The sequence below is a fragment of the Rhipicephalus sanguineus genome, chromosome 10 (genome assembly GCF_013339695.2).
Source record: "Rhipicephalus sanguineus isolate Rsan-2018 chromosome 10, BIME_Rsan_1.4, whole genome shotgun sequence".
Classification (NCBI taxonomy): domain Eukaryota; kingdom Metazoa; phylum Arthropoda; class Arachnida; order Ixodida; family Ixodidae; genus Rhipicephalus; species Rhipicephalus sanguineus.
Window position 1 is genome coordinate 81,477,791 of NC_051185.1, and position 13,987 is coordinate 81,491,777.

At 46.5% G+C, this 13,987-nt stretch overlaps 1 protein-coding gene across 1 annotated transcript in view; it reads left to right on the top strand.

Annotated features, from left to right (window-relative positions):
* Nucleotides 1-13,702, top strand: part of LOC119372160 (uncharacterized) — a 168,025-nt gene extending 154,323 nt beyond the window's left edge. Inside the window, exons 3-6 of the mRNA XM_037642620.2 lie at nucleotides 2,483-2,624; nucleotides 7,041-7,180; nucleotides 8,634-8,736; nucleotides 13,269-13,702. Coding sequence (XP_037498548.1) covers nucleotides 2,483-2,624; nucleotides 7,041-7,180; nucleotides 8,634-8,736; nucleotides 13,269-13,701 — 818 coding nt within the window. The 3' untranslated portion in view covers nucleotide 13,702. The remainder of the gene's footprint in view (nucleotides 1-2,482; nucleotides 2,625-7,040; nucleotides 7,181-8,633; nucleotides 8,737-13,268) is intronic.
* The last annotated feature ends 285 nt before the right edge of the window (nucleotides 13,703-13,987 follow it).

Consider the following 13,987-nt stretch of genomic DNA (forward strand, 5'->3'; position numbering starts at 1 on the left):
GCATGTCGATTGTAAAAACGGAGTTCGGCTTCGCCACGTAGCTTCGGTTGATGGCCCGGCAAGACAGCGGACCTATGCGCAACTACGCTACCTAAAGGTCGCATATACAGTGATTGCAATATAGGATACGGTGCATTTAAGCGCCACATCTCGGCGGAAGTTGCCGTCCCGATTCAGTGAAGCTTTGCAGCGATTCTCGACCAACACAGAGTCTCCACAGGCGAGGGGCGTCTCATTGACTCACTAGAATGAAGGGCGGACCCCGAATCGAGGCTTGCTTGGGAATATGGGAGATATTCACACTAATTCACAAATGGCTTTGACAGAAAGTATCACGTACAAATAGCTTTCGAAATGACTCACACATGCTAATATAATGATAGGTTATTTAGCGCAGCTAAAATAAATGTTTGCTAAGATGGACCAACTCGGCCAAACAACAAGTTCTTGTAAACTACATTAGTCGGTTATTCAATGCAATCATGATGATTATATAACCAATATTTAACATTTATGACAGAACCCAGCGCCATCCAACATTTCTTAAAACATGATAGGAACTTAGTCTTTATCCCGAAACATGAAAGTCACTAGCGTGTATCAACAACGAACACACGTGACTGAAATGACGCCGCAATAGATAAGTAGCTTATTCAATTCAATCACCGACAATATAGCCATCCTTTCTTTTTGCATTTTTGCAGACATATCCAGTAAAACGTCGTCAATTAAATTACGGGGTTTTGCCTCTCAATGTCGCGATATGATCTTCAAAAACGTCGTAGTGGGGGACTCTGAAATAATTGGGACCACCTGGGATTCTTGAATGTACCCCTAAATCGTTGTGTATTGCTATGCCATCCAATCGTGGCTGCATTGATCAGAAATCAAGTCCTCGTCCTCGTGTTTAGCAGCGGCACACCGTAGGCGCTAAGCCAACCAGAGTGGGTCAATACGTAGATAGAGCTAGGCGTCATGTGCTTCGATTGTACTACGGCGTTCCTGGCGTGTGTAGATTCTGATAATGCAACGGCCGACTATCCGGCCGACGATAGCATTCCTCGCGTTTCTTTTCCGATACTACAGAGGCGCGTTGCGCGGCCCTGATAGAACGATAACAGTTATAGGTCGGTAGAATCGGCCTCCGTCAAGAAGCACTGAGCACGCGGCAAGATAACGCGGTTGCTTCCACGCGAGAACTGCGTCCGTGCCTAGGCTCCACTGCCAAGCTTAACTGTAGCTTGTTGAAGACGTGATTTGTACTGATCGTACGGTGCCTGCGATCGAAAAAAAATTAGTCCCTTTAGCAAATGCCAGAGAGAGTGCATGTTAAAGCATATGCTTTCGCGAGACACTCATTAAATTATTTTGACTTTCCCAATCAAATGCGTCTGCTACTTCCTATTACCTTTTTCTTTCGGTGACCTAACATCACCACTGGTTCTGCGTGCTGAGGCTTGGTCTGCATGGTCGTTCTGGTGTCGATTCAAATTTGACTCACTTGAATGCCCTTTCTACCCTAATTCAGCTTGATTCACTTTTAGTTCACCTTACGTCACCTATAATTCTCTTTAATTTACGTTAATTCACATTTCAATCACCTCATGAGCTAATTAATACTTGTAATCAGCCTGTTACATTTGGCCGCATCGGCTTAATTTGTCGATTGGGCTAGTTGGTTCATACCAGCGTTCACACCAGCCTACGCTTTTACTTTGTCTTCTGTTTGTATTTTTGACCGTGAGCCCATATTGACACAAAAGTGTCGCGATAGAAATGTTCGTATAAGAAAAGCTTGTTTGTCCAATCTTTACGCTCAACACATAATCAGTGAAACCATTAAGCAAATGGCAAGAAAATACTTACGAATGAGAAGCTCTCAGAATCCTGTGAAATGCTGTGAGCTCAGGACTTCTGAGCTCTGATAAGTTATGACAATGGTTAATTATTGCGATCGTAAACACTTCAGAGTGGCGCAGTCGGATGCTGGCGCACGCGAGTCGAGAATAACATCGCGGACGACACTGGCTGCGAAGGAGACGCAGCGTAGGAAAGGAGGATGATGTCTCTACATGGCGCACAAAGCAAGCGTATCCATCTTAAGATCAGGCCAGCACTTTTCGCGCATCACATTCCCCACTAACCCTGCATGGTGGTCTAGTGGTTATGGTGCTCGACTGCTGACGCGCAGGTCGCGGGATCGAATCCCGGCCGTGGCGGCCGCATTTTCGATGGAGGCGGAAATGCTTGAGGCCCGCATATTTAGAATTGGGTGCACATTAAAGAACACCAGATGGTAAAACTTTCCGGAGCCCACCACAACTGCGTCTCTCATAATCAAATCGTGGTTTCGGGACGTTAAACACCAGCATATATTATTATTACACATTCCCCACTACTACAGTGCCTGAAGTTCACACAGTACGAATGCCAGATGAAGAACTAATGTTTTGTTTCATTGTGTCCACACTTTTCCTTGTAGTGCTCTGCGTCGACGATGAGGATGCCAAGTGCGACGTGACTAAGGCTACAACCTGCTACTGGTCCCAGGCGAAGGTCCACAGTGTCAATATCTTGGTTCCAAAAGAGTCAGCACAGAAATACCCAGGCGATGTGTGCCGCTCGTAAGTATGAGTTACCTATATGGATGTTCGCACATAAAATTTCAAACGTATTTTCTTCATTAAGGCGAAAGCCTTATACGGCTGGTGAGTGAAAAAAATCCGTCATCTGGCGTGGACAGCACGAATGGTACCTAAAGTGACGTGTGACGGGTACACACATTTTCCGCATTCCCCGTGTGAACCCAAGGGACAGTAAGGCCAAGGAAAGCATAGGAGGCATTATTTGTTGTCTTTAGCAGTAGTGTAGTAAATATGACGTAAACTGAAATCTACTAAAGCGAATGAGGAAACATCCTTTCCGTCGGTGGGATCCGAACCCACAACCTTCGAATTACGTGTTCGACGCTGTATTAATTGCGTTACGACGGAAGGGGCTTCCTCATTGATTCATTTCGTTCGGCACGTGTATTTCCTGAGAGTGCTAGCCATCGCCACTCGCAGCCAAGGTGGCTAGCGCGGAACACTCTTGTCGCGTAAATCGAACGTTGTGGGTTAGAATCCCACCGATGAAAAGGGTGTTTTTTTTCCTCTACGTTCATTGATTTCAACTTGTGTCATAAAGCCAGAAAACGTCTCGCTGTATGAGTCTGACCGTCGAGCTCAGCCAAGGTCAACGCCCACGAAAGCGCTTCATCGAAACGCTTGTGCGGCGCGTTCGCGAAAACGAACAGCGACTCAAGCGTGGCTTCCGATATTAGATTCGGCAGTGTGCCACGCTGTCCTGGCTACTCGCGGAGGCCACTGCTCAAATTGAGTCTTTCGCACCGAAACCGCAAGAGCGGCTAACTGCATCCAAGTTCACTGCGCGTTCGCGCCTAGCGCACCGACGGCACTGATGAGCGGCTGTGTGTTGTGTTGTAAAATACGTTGGCTCCCTTGTCGTGGCGTGTAGTTGAAGCATGTGTACTTCTCGTAGTGCTCGCCTAAACCAAGACATCGAATTAGGTTAAATCTCTGCAAAAGAATGGCCTCGTGCTTTCCAAAAGCCAGCAAAACTGAGCTATCGCTCGAGATACTTCATTTAACTGCGTTGAACCGCGGCTAATTGTTGTTATTAGCATCGATCGCGATTCTTCGCTCAAGAAAACGTCGATTTCTCGCTCACAGCCAACGCCGCCGACACCAACGACGGCACCGGAATTTCTCCGAAACGCGCTTTTCAAAGCTATCGTGGTATAATGTCTTTCTCTGATCACATAAGAGACGTGTTGTGGTGCCCCTCTAATACGGGCGCGAGGTTACAGTGCTGAGTGTTTTGTTGTGTGCGGGCTCAAAAAATAAGTGACAGTTTCGCCGCAAGGGCGAAGCAGTGAATGCTAAGGGAAAGGTGCAGCACCTACTGGTGGTGCAACAGTGCACCGCGCCAGCGCGCCGCTAGCGCCACGGTGGCCACTTCAGTTTCCACCCACGTGCTATGAATTGTTTCCCCGTCTCCTGCGCCCGCGTTGTATGTAAGTGCGTGTGCGTGATGACGACAGCTAGGCGTGATGAAACGGCTAGGATTCCAGAAAGTTAACAGTGCAGGATTTTTAGGGCCTTAAACAGAGAAAAATACATACATTACGCCGAAGAAATCATGTTTTCGGCGCGACACAAGAAAGGACAGATGTGCGACAGAGTGTAATGAAATGACGATATGTGCGGCAGGTCAGCCTAACACTGATAGCATACACCATCGGGGCTTGTGTGCATTAATTCTCGTCATTTTGCCTACTTATTACTGATTAAACAATGACATTTGCGTCCGACGTGTGCTGTAGCGTGATCTTAAATTCTTAGACAACTAGTGCGAAGGGCGCAAGAAAAAAGTCACAGTTTCGCCGCAACGGCGAAGCAATGAATGCGATAGCAATAAATTGCAATGTAACGCGAAGAACGGAAAGCAGCTCGAAATTGCCAGCGCCTCAATCGAGCCCAAAGGACGCACGAAAAGAACGCACACAGGACGAGCGCGAACTATCATGCGTCACAGCTCGACACTCGAAGCGCACTGCTCAAACATAAAGCAGCACGCACGAAACGAATGAACAGGTACACACGAATTGTCACAGTTGTTACTTATTTCTGTTTGAACAGCGCGCTCCTTTCGCAAACGCGGCCGCTGCGAAGTGACCTTCGTGCGCTCTGTGGTTTCAGCGCGGACATCGCGGGGAAAGCACAAGACATACAACCGCCCGCTCCACCCCCCCCCCCCGCTTTTGTAAACAAGCCCAAGATATCCCTTGATTTGCACGACATATACTGCGAGATAAGCGTTCCCGCTGATCTCTAAAGCATTGTCGCGCTGGAGAAGTGAAAACGTTCACTCCAGGTGGGCGGGTCTTATAGCTATTAGCGCAGTGTACGAAGCAGAACTCCACACGCGACATCGCAAATCTGCGCTAACAACCTGCCGCGGCTCCACTAATGGGCTGGCTGCTGCATGGAGCAAGCGAGATGCTTTCGTTCACTCCCGCACCGCGGTGCCACCGGCTCATTGCACGTTTCCTATAGCAGCAAGTTGGAATCTCATACGAAGAAAGGCAACCAACTCACTACTTTAGCAGACACAGCTGCTGCATCGAGCGAAGTGCAGTCTATGGTCTCAACTCTGATAAAAGCACAACACGTACAAAGCTATGAGCCATCTGTTGAAACCATACGTGAGGTAAACATGCGAGCACGGGCGACCATGAGGTCAAAGCATAGGACCGGAGGCGCGCAGGCCAACTCCCACGAAAGACGAGCGGGTGAGACTTTTTAGGGGTATGGTAGGGTAGACCGAACAAAAAAGCAATTTTTAAATTTTATTACTAAAGAATAATACACACTATGAGGAGCAAAACCGTGCATTTGCGAGCGCGTAGGAGTACTCGAAATGATTTAGAAATGGCGCAAGGGCTTGTTTACATGTATTCCACCATCGTCTCGTCATGTATGTACTTTTTATAATAAGTATGGCTAGTTTAGTTGAGCATATTCATTTCCTGCCCTTTTAATTCATTTCCTGCCTTTTTCTTGATTGCAAATTTTCTCAGCAGTAATGCTTTAGTAGTGTATTCATTGGTTTATGTTGTGAGCACTTTCCGCGCGTGATTTCTGGCGTGTTTTTCGCACGATCAGTTTTTTGAAAGCTTTCGAAGCTTGATGTTCCATTTCTGCAAAATTATCCGACGACTCATTGCGCTGAGACTTGTTGATATCCTACTTAAATCTCCTCCAAGTAGTCTTAATCTAAAACTTTGAAAGACTGTGTCACTTATAATTAAGAAAAAATGATTAATTGAAATGTCTCTGTTACGGCACGTGGTAAGGGAGGAAAATATTTTTTCTTGTGAGATAAATCTAGAAACCCGTTTTTAGAGCTAGGGGTTAGTGCCACTACCATGTGGCATCAGCGCGCCAGATTTGACGGTCAGGCTATTTTTCACTTCTGAGAAAAATGTACATTTAATTTTACACCCCAGTTTAAAATTTGGTACTTAAATGCAAAATGTTAATAAAAGCTACAGGGTCGCAATCGTACAAAGTGAAAGCCGAAAGTTTTGTTATTGAGCTGACAAAATTTCACAATAAAACACGAAAAAGTTTCTGAGATCAAAAGCTGAAGCGAAGATTACCCATTGATACCACCATGCCCCCTTGAAGCACGCCCTTAGGCCTTTTGCTCCGTCTCGCGCGTGATAGTGAACGAGCCTCTGGCACGCTGAAGGACCTCAGAGACGTGCGTACCACCAACGATAAATGGTGTATAGAAATAGCTCACAGTTAGTATGCCAGAGTATGTATGCGTACGTGTCAGAGTAATTTAACGCGTCGCGGAGCAAGGGATCGCAAGTTCCAATTCACGGTTGCACGCTTCGGAAAAATTTTTGAGCGAAGTGCTTTTATTTGTGGGTATACAGATACGGAAGTGCTCCGAAGGCACCTGTTTTAACCGCCGAGAGAGTCTATATAATTGCTATCGTGATAGTAAGTACCACACCAGGGAGATCCGAATTGTCGGGCATCAGAATGGGTAGTAAGCGTTATGACCAGGCTAACCAGAATCTTCGTGGCCGTTCAGAGTGTAAATAGTGGGTGCATAGTTAAAACACATCACGCATAACGCACTTGCACAGTTGTAACTCGTACGATTGTGCTTTATAACCTGTGTCTAGTACACAGGAAGTGGTCAAAAGTAAGAAGACGCCGACCAAAAACTTAAAAAAATAACAAAGACGTTTGGGCTCCAGTACGGGGGCCTTGTCCACAATTTTGTGAACAAGGCCCCCGTACGGGAGCCGAAACGTCTTTGTTATTTTTTAAAGTTTTTGGTCGGCGTCTTCTTACTTTTGACCATGATTGTTCCCGACCAGACGAGTTTTCGTCGAACTCTTGATTACACAGGAAGTAGTAACTGAATTCTTCCCGTATTTCTTTTTTTTTTCCTTGCAGAGAGGAGGAACTTCCCGTGGCTTCTGTATGCGAGGATTACTACGGCGCTTGCGAGGAATCCCAAAAGGTTCTGTTCAGACACAAGGAGAATGGATACGCTATTCTGCGGACCCTTCTTCTCAATAAGACGATCTGCAACGGTCAGTGCAGCGGTCGAGACAAGTGACGGTTGCATTTGAGAGGACGTTTCACTTTAAGGAGTTGCCATCTAAATTCATGCATGAGAACCCAGAAATGGACTGATGCGGCAACATTTCAACAATTTCGATTCTGTTCATTACCACAAGTGTTCTTGCATGCCTGACTTTTAGGGCACCCGTGTCTTGCGCAGCTTTGCTACTCAGCAAGCTAGCGAAATCTATGAGGCTTTCTGCATCAGTGTAGAATCGGATAAATTTGTGAATGGCGTTGCATGCCATGGAAAAAGCTTATCTGAAGGGTAATTGCAGTTAGCTGTGTTAGCAGCGCCGTCTGCACCTCTTTGTAGGTTATGCGCATGTATGTGCACTTCCATCGCTTTGCGCCAGTAAACCTTAAGTAAATCTCTAACACCGTCTCGTTTACGCCTGTCTTTCTTGTGTGATTGTTGGTTTGCGCTGTTAAGATGTATAAGTTCAGTTAACACAAATTAGCCAAACTTTCTACGCTTAATCACGAAGTGTCCCTGACTGTTGCAGATGCCAGCATACGTCCCCTGTGTAAATAATTTTTACTATATAAGTTGCATTTTCACCATGACTAGGACATCCAGAATCTGAATAAAAAAAAACTCGGTCACAAAACTGGAGCTTGAAAACCTTTGAAAGAGGACACTGCGCAATTTTACCTCGACGTCCTGCTCCCGCTCATGAGCGCAATACTTTTTCAGTTAGTTCAAAGCAGCGCAAAAAAAGTTACAAAGCTGATATTGGTGTTGAAAGCGAACAACGTCGTCCACCCGTTTGTATTGAGAAGCTGGAAGGAAATCTACATGGATTGCTTACAGGAAATGTTTTTCAATCGTCAATATATTCGGTCTTGTGCGGGCTTTCGTTCCTAAGAAGTTCGCATGGATCTTCTTGTGTCTTCGTGATACATACGATTCCATGATATTTTTCCAGCGCTTGACCTTTGTGGGTTTTCGCGGGATTTCACATTACACCTCGATGGATTTGGCACAGCTTATCTGCCATGATATTAGGTTATCAAGTTTTACAAAATGCGAAACAAATGAATCTATGCCAACAACAAATGGGCAAGCGGTGCCGGAACTGATACAGAAGTGCGATAGCGATGGTGATAACGACGATGAAATAAGCGCCACCTTGATGTCCTCATATATTTACAGCAGGCGGGCAGTTTTTGTTTTCGTTACGTAGTACCCTTACCAGAAAAAAAAAATTCTGGAAAAGTGCACACGAGAAAGACATGATTGTGAAGGAGCAGAAGTGAACGATTTTTTTTTCAGATGCCTATGCGTAATGTGGGAATTAACCACTCGGCATCAGGTCTTTGTTAACGCGCTAGATCTATGAGCGCCTGCTTAACCATGTTTTGAGAATGATTATCTGTAGCATCCAAATTTCAACTGCACTTTCCTGACAACCATTACAGGTGTGGAGTTGCTGGCTGCCTGCGTTCAGAAGGACGTCATGGGAAACTGCAACGCTCGGTTTGCCGACGATTACTCTCTCTTGAACGCCGAGGCAAACGAAAAGTAAGTAAAAATTCAGTTTTCTTTTCTGAAAGTGAAAAACGCAGAGCGGTCTCAAACAGCCGATAATTTTGCCACCTCTATTCTGGGAGCAGAATGCACAAATTAAATAAATAACCGTCTGAAGCACCAGTGGGGTAACACTTTATAGTAACATGGAATCGGAAGTTGTTTGGAGTAAGGGCATGCATTTCTATAGGTCACAAATTGATTATTTGGGAAAGTATAGCTTGATCGTTAGTGAGTTCTCAAGAGGTATTTTAAGGGCTTTTAGAGAGTTTTGTAATAGCAACCTATGGTGAGCGGTAATTACACCAACAATGCCCGATACCTGCTGTTGCAAAGAGTTAGTTAGTTGAAATGCTTTATTTGTTGATTCGGTGGACGACTATCCTAGCCCCGCGAGGGGAGGATCATCGCGATGCGGCCACACATCACCTCGGCGTCACGTCTTCGACTCGGCGAGCAGCCTTCGCTACTCCCGCCTTCTTGTGCACCTGCGCCTGCCCCTGTGCTGGGGTGGTAGCGAGAATCTGGCGCTTTCACTCGGGCGCAGCTTTTCGAGCCCCCGTTTTGTGGGATTGTTGCAAAGAGTAGAGCACCAACCGTGGTTATGCTAGTGTATATTGACTGTAAGGAACGAACAAAAGAAGCAACGCGGGAGCAAGAAGGCTGTTAATAATAGTTCGGTTTTAGGCCCCAAAGCCGCGTTATGAACAGGCGGGACAGCGTAGTGAAGGGATGCGGCAAATTTTTACCATCTGGCTTTCTTGAACAGGTACCTAAATCTGTTCACACGGGCCTCTTCACACGGGCCTCTGGCCTTTCGCCTCCATCGAAATGCGGCCGCCGCTACCGGGATTCGATCCCGCGACCTTCGCGTCCGCAGTCGAGCACCATAACCGCCAGACCACGTGGCGGGTTAAGCAAGAAGTCTGTTAAGTATTAGAAGGGGAGGACGATGATGGGACTTACGCGTTTGGAGCGAGTGGCTCGTGTGCCTCGCGCTTGACTGATTTGGAACGGCCAGCAATGGACGCGTTGCAACTGGACTCGGGTATAAAGTCGTCCCTTTCGTTCTTTTCCACGGCGAAGCTTCTTTTCTTCTGCGTTTTATGGTGCCGAAACCCGGCAACATCGTGATCCATGTGATCCGACCACGAAAGGGCTTTCTTTGTTCTACAAAGGCATCGCTTCTTATTTTCGACAACGCCACGCCCACAAATGCCCTAATTAACTGTCGTTGCCTCAATAAAGAAAATGGGGGTGTTATGAAACCGAGTGACAAGAAGCGAGGTGATACGGAAAGGAGCTCGGAGGCAAGAAAGTAGAGGTAAGGACGACAACCCACAAACTCAGGCCCAAGTACTCTACCCCAAGACGTTTACCGTGTCCGTTTGCCAACGTGAGCGCAATGTCAGTGGAACGTGTCACGGTGCGGGGTGGTGATAAGCGCCGGAAATTTACAGCATGGTAATGAAGCAGGACGACAAAAAATGTGAGCCATTACACTCTCTGAAGGTGGATGACTAGGGAAGCTGTTTAGTTATTACACGACACAAAAGTGAGGCGGAATTTCGAGCCATGGCCAATCAGACACCCTGGAATTGATTACGAAATGTTTGTCCAGAAAGTCCCCCTTGGATTCAGCGTACGGTCCTTTAAATTTCCCCAATTGAGCAGCATAGTACTTGCGTCGTATTGTCTCTTAATTGGTGCTTGCCGCCCGTGTGTTTCGTTCTTAACTTTTAGTGGACCGGTGGCGACTGGTGAGGCTTGTCCAATTTATGTGACAGATACGTTTTTGTTGGCGCGCAGAAAACGCACATGGAACCCTAACGACATGCAGCTTAGCTGTAAAATACTTCACTGCTTTGGGGCTCCCTTGCGATCCCTTAAAGGGACACTAAAGGGAAATAATAATTTATGTCAGAGTGGAAGCTCAATGTATGACAACGTTTAAAACGGCAATATTATCAACAGCAGTGCCCTACTTGCCGAGAAATTAAGCTAAATGTGTCACACGATGAGCGCCACGAGCGGCAAATTTACGAAATGATCCCGATGACGTTTGAGAGTCTGCCTAAAATTAATCACTAGTAATCAAACTCGAAGCAATAAAAAAAGAACCTTCCGTGCATCAAAAGAAGTAATAAAATGCTGTTTGTTCGTTTCTGTTTGATTCATGGAAAAAAGAACCTCTTTGGCGTTGCCATGGGAAACGGCGCGCGTGGTTCAAAGGTTCCGTTTTCGCCGAACTGCGCCTCGCCCGGCGCCCTGCTTCACTCACGCGGTCGCGTCTCAGTGGTAGTTTCGGTATCGCGTACTGCCGCGTGTGTTTTGCGCGCTCGTGAAAGTGGCTCTGACAGAAAGTTCGACAAGATACCGCATGCATGTGATGTTGCCGGATGCCCGAATGGTGCACGCCGCCAGTACATGCCGCCGCGCAGTAAAGGAGGGCAACGTTGGGCACGGCAGCAGTGATTTGTGAAAGACTGATTCCAGGCGGGTGGTTTGAAGCGCGCTAACGCGATGCGGACCACTAAAACGTGATTTTATTTCAAAATAAACACTTCCTTGGCACAAAAGTAGCAGTACGAGGTTTCTGGACCGCTATTTCAACAATCAACGTTGACTTAATATTTGCCTTTAGTGTCCCTTTAACATATGTGCTCCCAGACGCCAGGAATGACGATTGTCCGTTCAGTTACGTCTTTGTTTTATGGAATGGGAGCAGTGAAGAACAAAGAAAAAATTGACGAAGCTTGCGCTAAGCCGCGCAAGGCTTGAAACAACAAGACTGGACGATTCTGATTCTGAATACTAATCTGGTTGCTTGTAGGTTGTTTCTAGGCCTTACCTAGGTGATGCAGGTTGCTTCTAGGCCATTGCTAGGCTTTAGCTAGATGATGCTAGGTTGTTTCAACGTTGATTCTCAGCGCCGAGAGGTTCTAGTTAAACAAAACACAGTCACAAACACGACACGGATGTCCAAACGCCAAAGACAGAACCTCGCACTGAGCACCTCTCATGGATCTACGGGCAAGTCGTCGTTGGCGCAATCCTTCCATCGCTTCGAGGTCTTCTCGCACACGTCGTTGCCTTTTCCGTTCCCTAGTATTCTCTCGTTGTACGTACTCAGGGTCTTCGGCTCGCCGCCGTCGCTTCGCAGCCATTTGTTTTTGGGCAACTGTTGCATTATTCATTTTTAGAGAACCAGTGGTGAGTAGTGGTATTTACCCAATTTCTGTGGCACATACCCGTTTAGGATTATGATAGTTTTGGCCTTCTTCATTTTTAGTGGGCCAGTGGTGAGAAGTGGGATTTACGCAAATTCTGTGACACATAACCGTTTATGATTATGATTGTTTTTTGTTTTGTCGGACAAGGAACAATTTCTGGAACAGGTTCGTTGTTAAAAAAAGAATTTCGTGGACTTGTCTTTTGTGAAAAGGAGGAGTGAGAGGCGGCGTTTATCAGAAGGGCGAGAGAACACGACCACAGCATCGACCCTCTGCTATGAGTGATGTATGCCAAATAAAGTTACACGATACAGTTTAGTAGCGCCTAGTGAGCGACACGACGCGAAGGAAAAGAAAAAGACGAGTCGAGAAAGGTCTCGTACGACGTGTAATCATTTTCTCTCGTGCCGCGTCACTTCTCTGCGCTCTTAAATCACGTCTTAAGCACAACTAGGCGCTTAAAAAGTTCATTTTTACAGGTTTACTTGTCGCTAGTTCAATGGAGGTATAGCAACATTAATATGCTTCCAACCCAATGATTCGAATGGCACACTATTTTGATGCTTTCTGTGAATGCATTGATTTGTTGACCAGGGGCTTGCTCGAGACGATGATATGCTACAAATCAATTCTGCCGAATTACGTAAGGTGGTAGGATTCCACAAAACCTTTCTTCTCCGTAAGATAAGCTATAGTTTCGCAGTACTGCGATTGCTGATCCGATATATTCCAGCGTAAAAATATAAAAAGCAAAAGGTAAGGAACAACTGATAATTTAGGCTTCGGAAGTCTATACTCATCTACACATATTTAACTGTTATCATCAGTTGGATACAAGGCCCGTCAAATCTCAACGCTTAACGAAATTAAAAAAGGCTAGCAAAAAGAAAGTGGGCGCGTCACTTTAGGAGCGTTGAAGAAATAATACTTCTATTAGCATAAATTCTGGAACACATACCCTGTTGATATATATCAATAGATTTCATTGGTACGCTGTTTTCATCAATGTTCTTAGAGTAATTTCAGTGATCACTGGTTTCAACTGTTCAGTGTGTGTTAGTCGAAGCTGAATACAGGGCAATGCATGCCCTTATTGGAACGGCTATGTTGCTCACGAATTTTGCTGGAGTAATCTCTGCTTAGAAGTCAATGCGCGTAATCCTAATGAGCTAAGGGGGACAATTTCTCCCGTGAATATTGTATTGTACTGGCGGGCCGCTTTTCACTTCCGAGATATTTGATCACATTATTGAAGATCGAATGTGGTGCAATCATATAACCATTTTCATGCAGGGCTGCCCAGAATCTCAGCCAGTGCCTCGACCTTGCCCTAAAGCCCTGTGTAAACATTGTACACGATGTTACTCGCTCGGGGTACATGAAAAAGTTGGCCGCTGCCATGAATGATCTGTACAAGGTACCGGAGCATCCCGTGCCGACAACCCCTACTGCCGTGCCAACAACCCCGACAACCACCACGGAGATTTCGACTCCGGTGCCCTCAGCTGCCACCACGTCCACAACGCACGAGCCTATGACATCAACAACCCACGAGCCGGTCACTTCCACGACCCAAGAGCCGGTCACTTCCACGACCCATGAGCCTGTCACCAACGCAACCGGGGTGCCTCCGACCACGCCAGCTCCCCCTAGTGCAGCTTCGACTGTGAAAACGGTTGGCGCTTTCGGCGTAGTCGCACTGGCATGGCTTGTGCGGGCTGCGTGAGTAGCCGAAACCTCAAATCTCCAAACGGCGCACGGTGGTGCCGCCACCGCCACAGCTTACACGTCATCTCACCATGCGGTCCTCTATTTTTTTTTCAACGCTACCTGCTGAATAAACATCCGATACATCGTATAATGCACCGGGTAGTTTTCACTGGAGTCGCGGCTACAGCGAAATGGGCTTCGAAAAGAACACGAGAAGAAACTCGGAAGGAAATAACGCACACAAACTTCGGGGCACTTCTGTCACTCGTTTACCTGTCTTTGTATGATAAGCGAGAACAGTA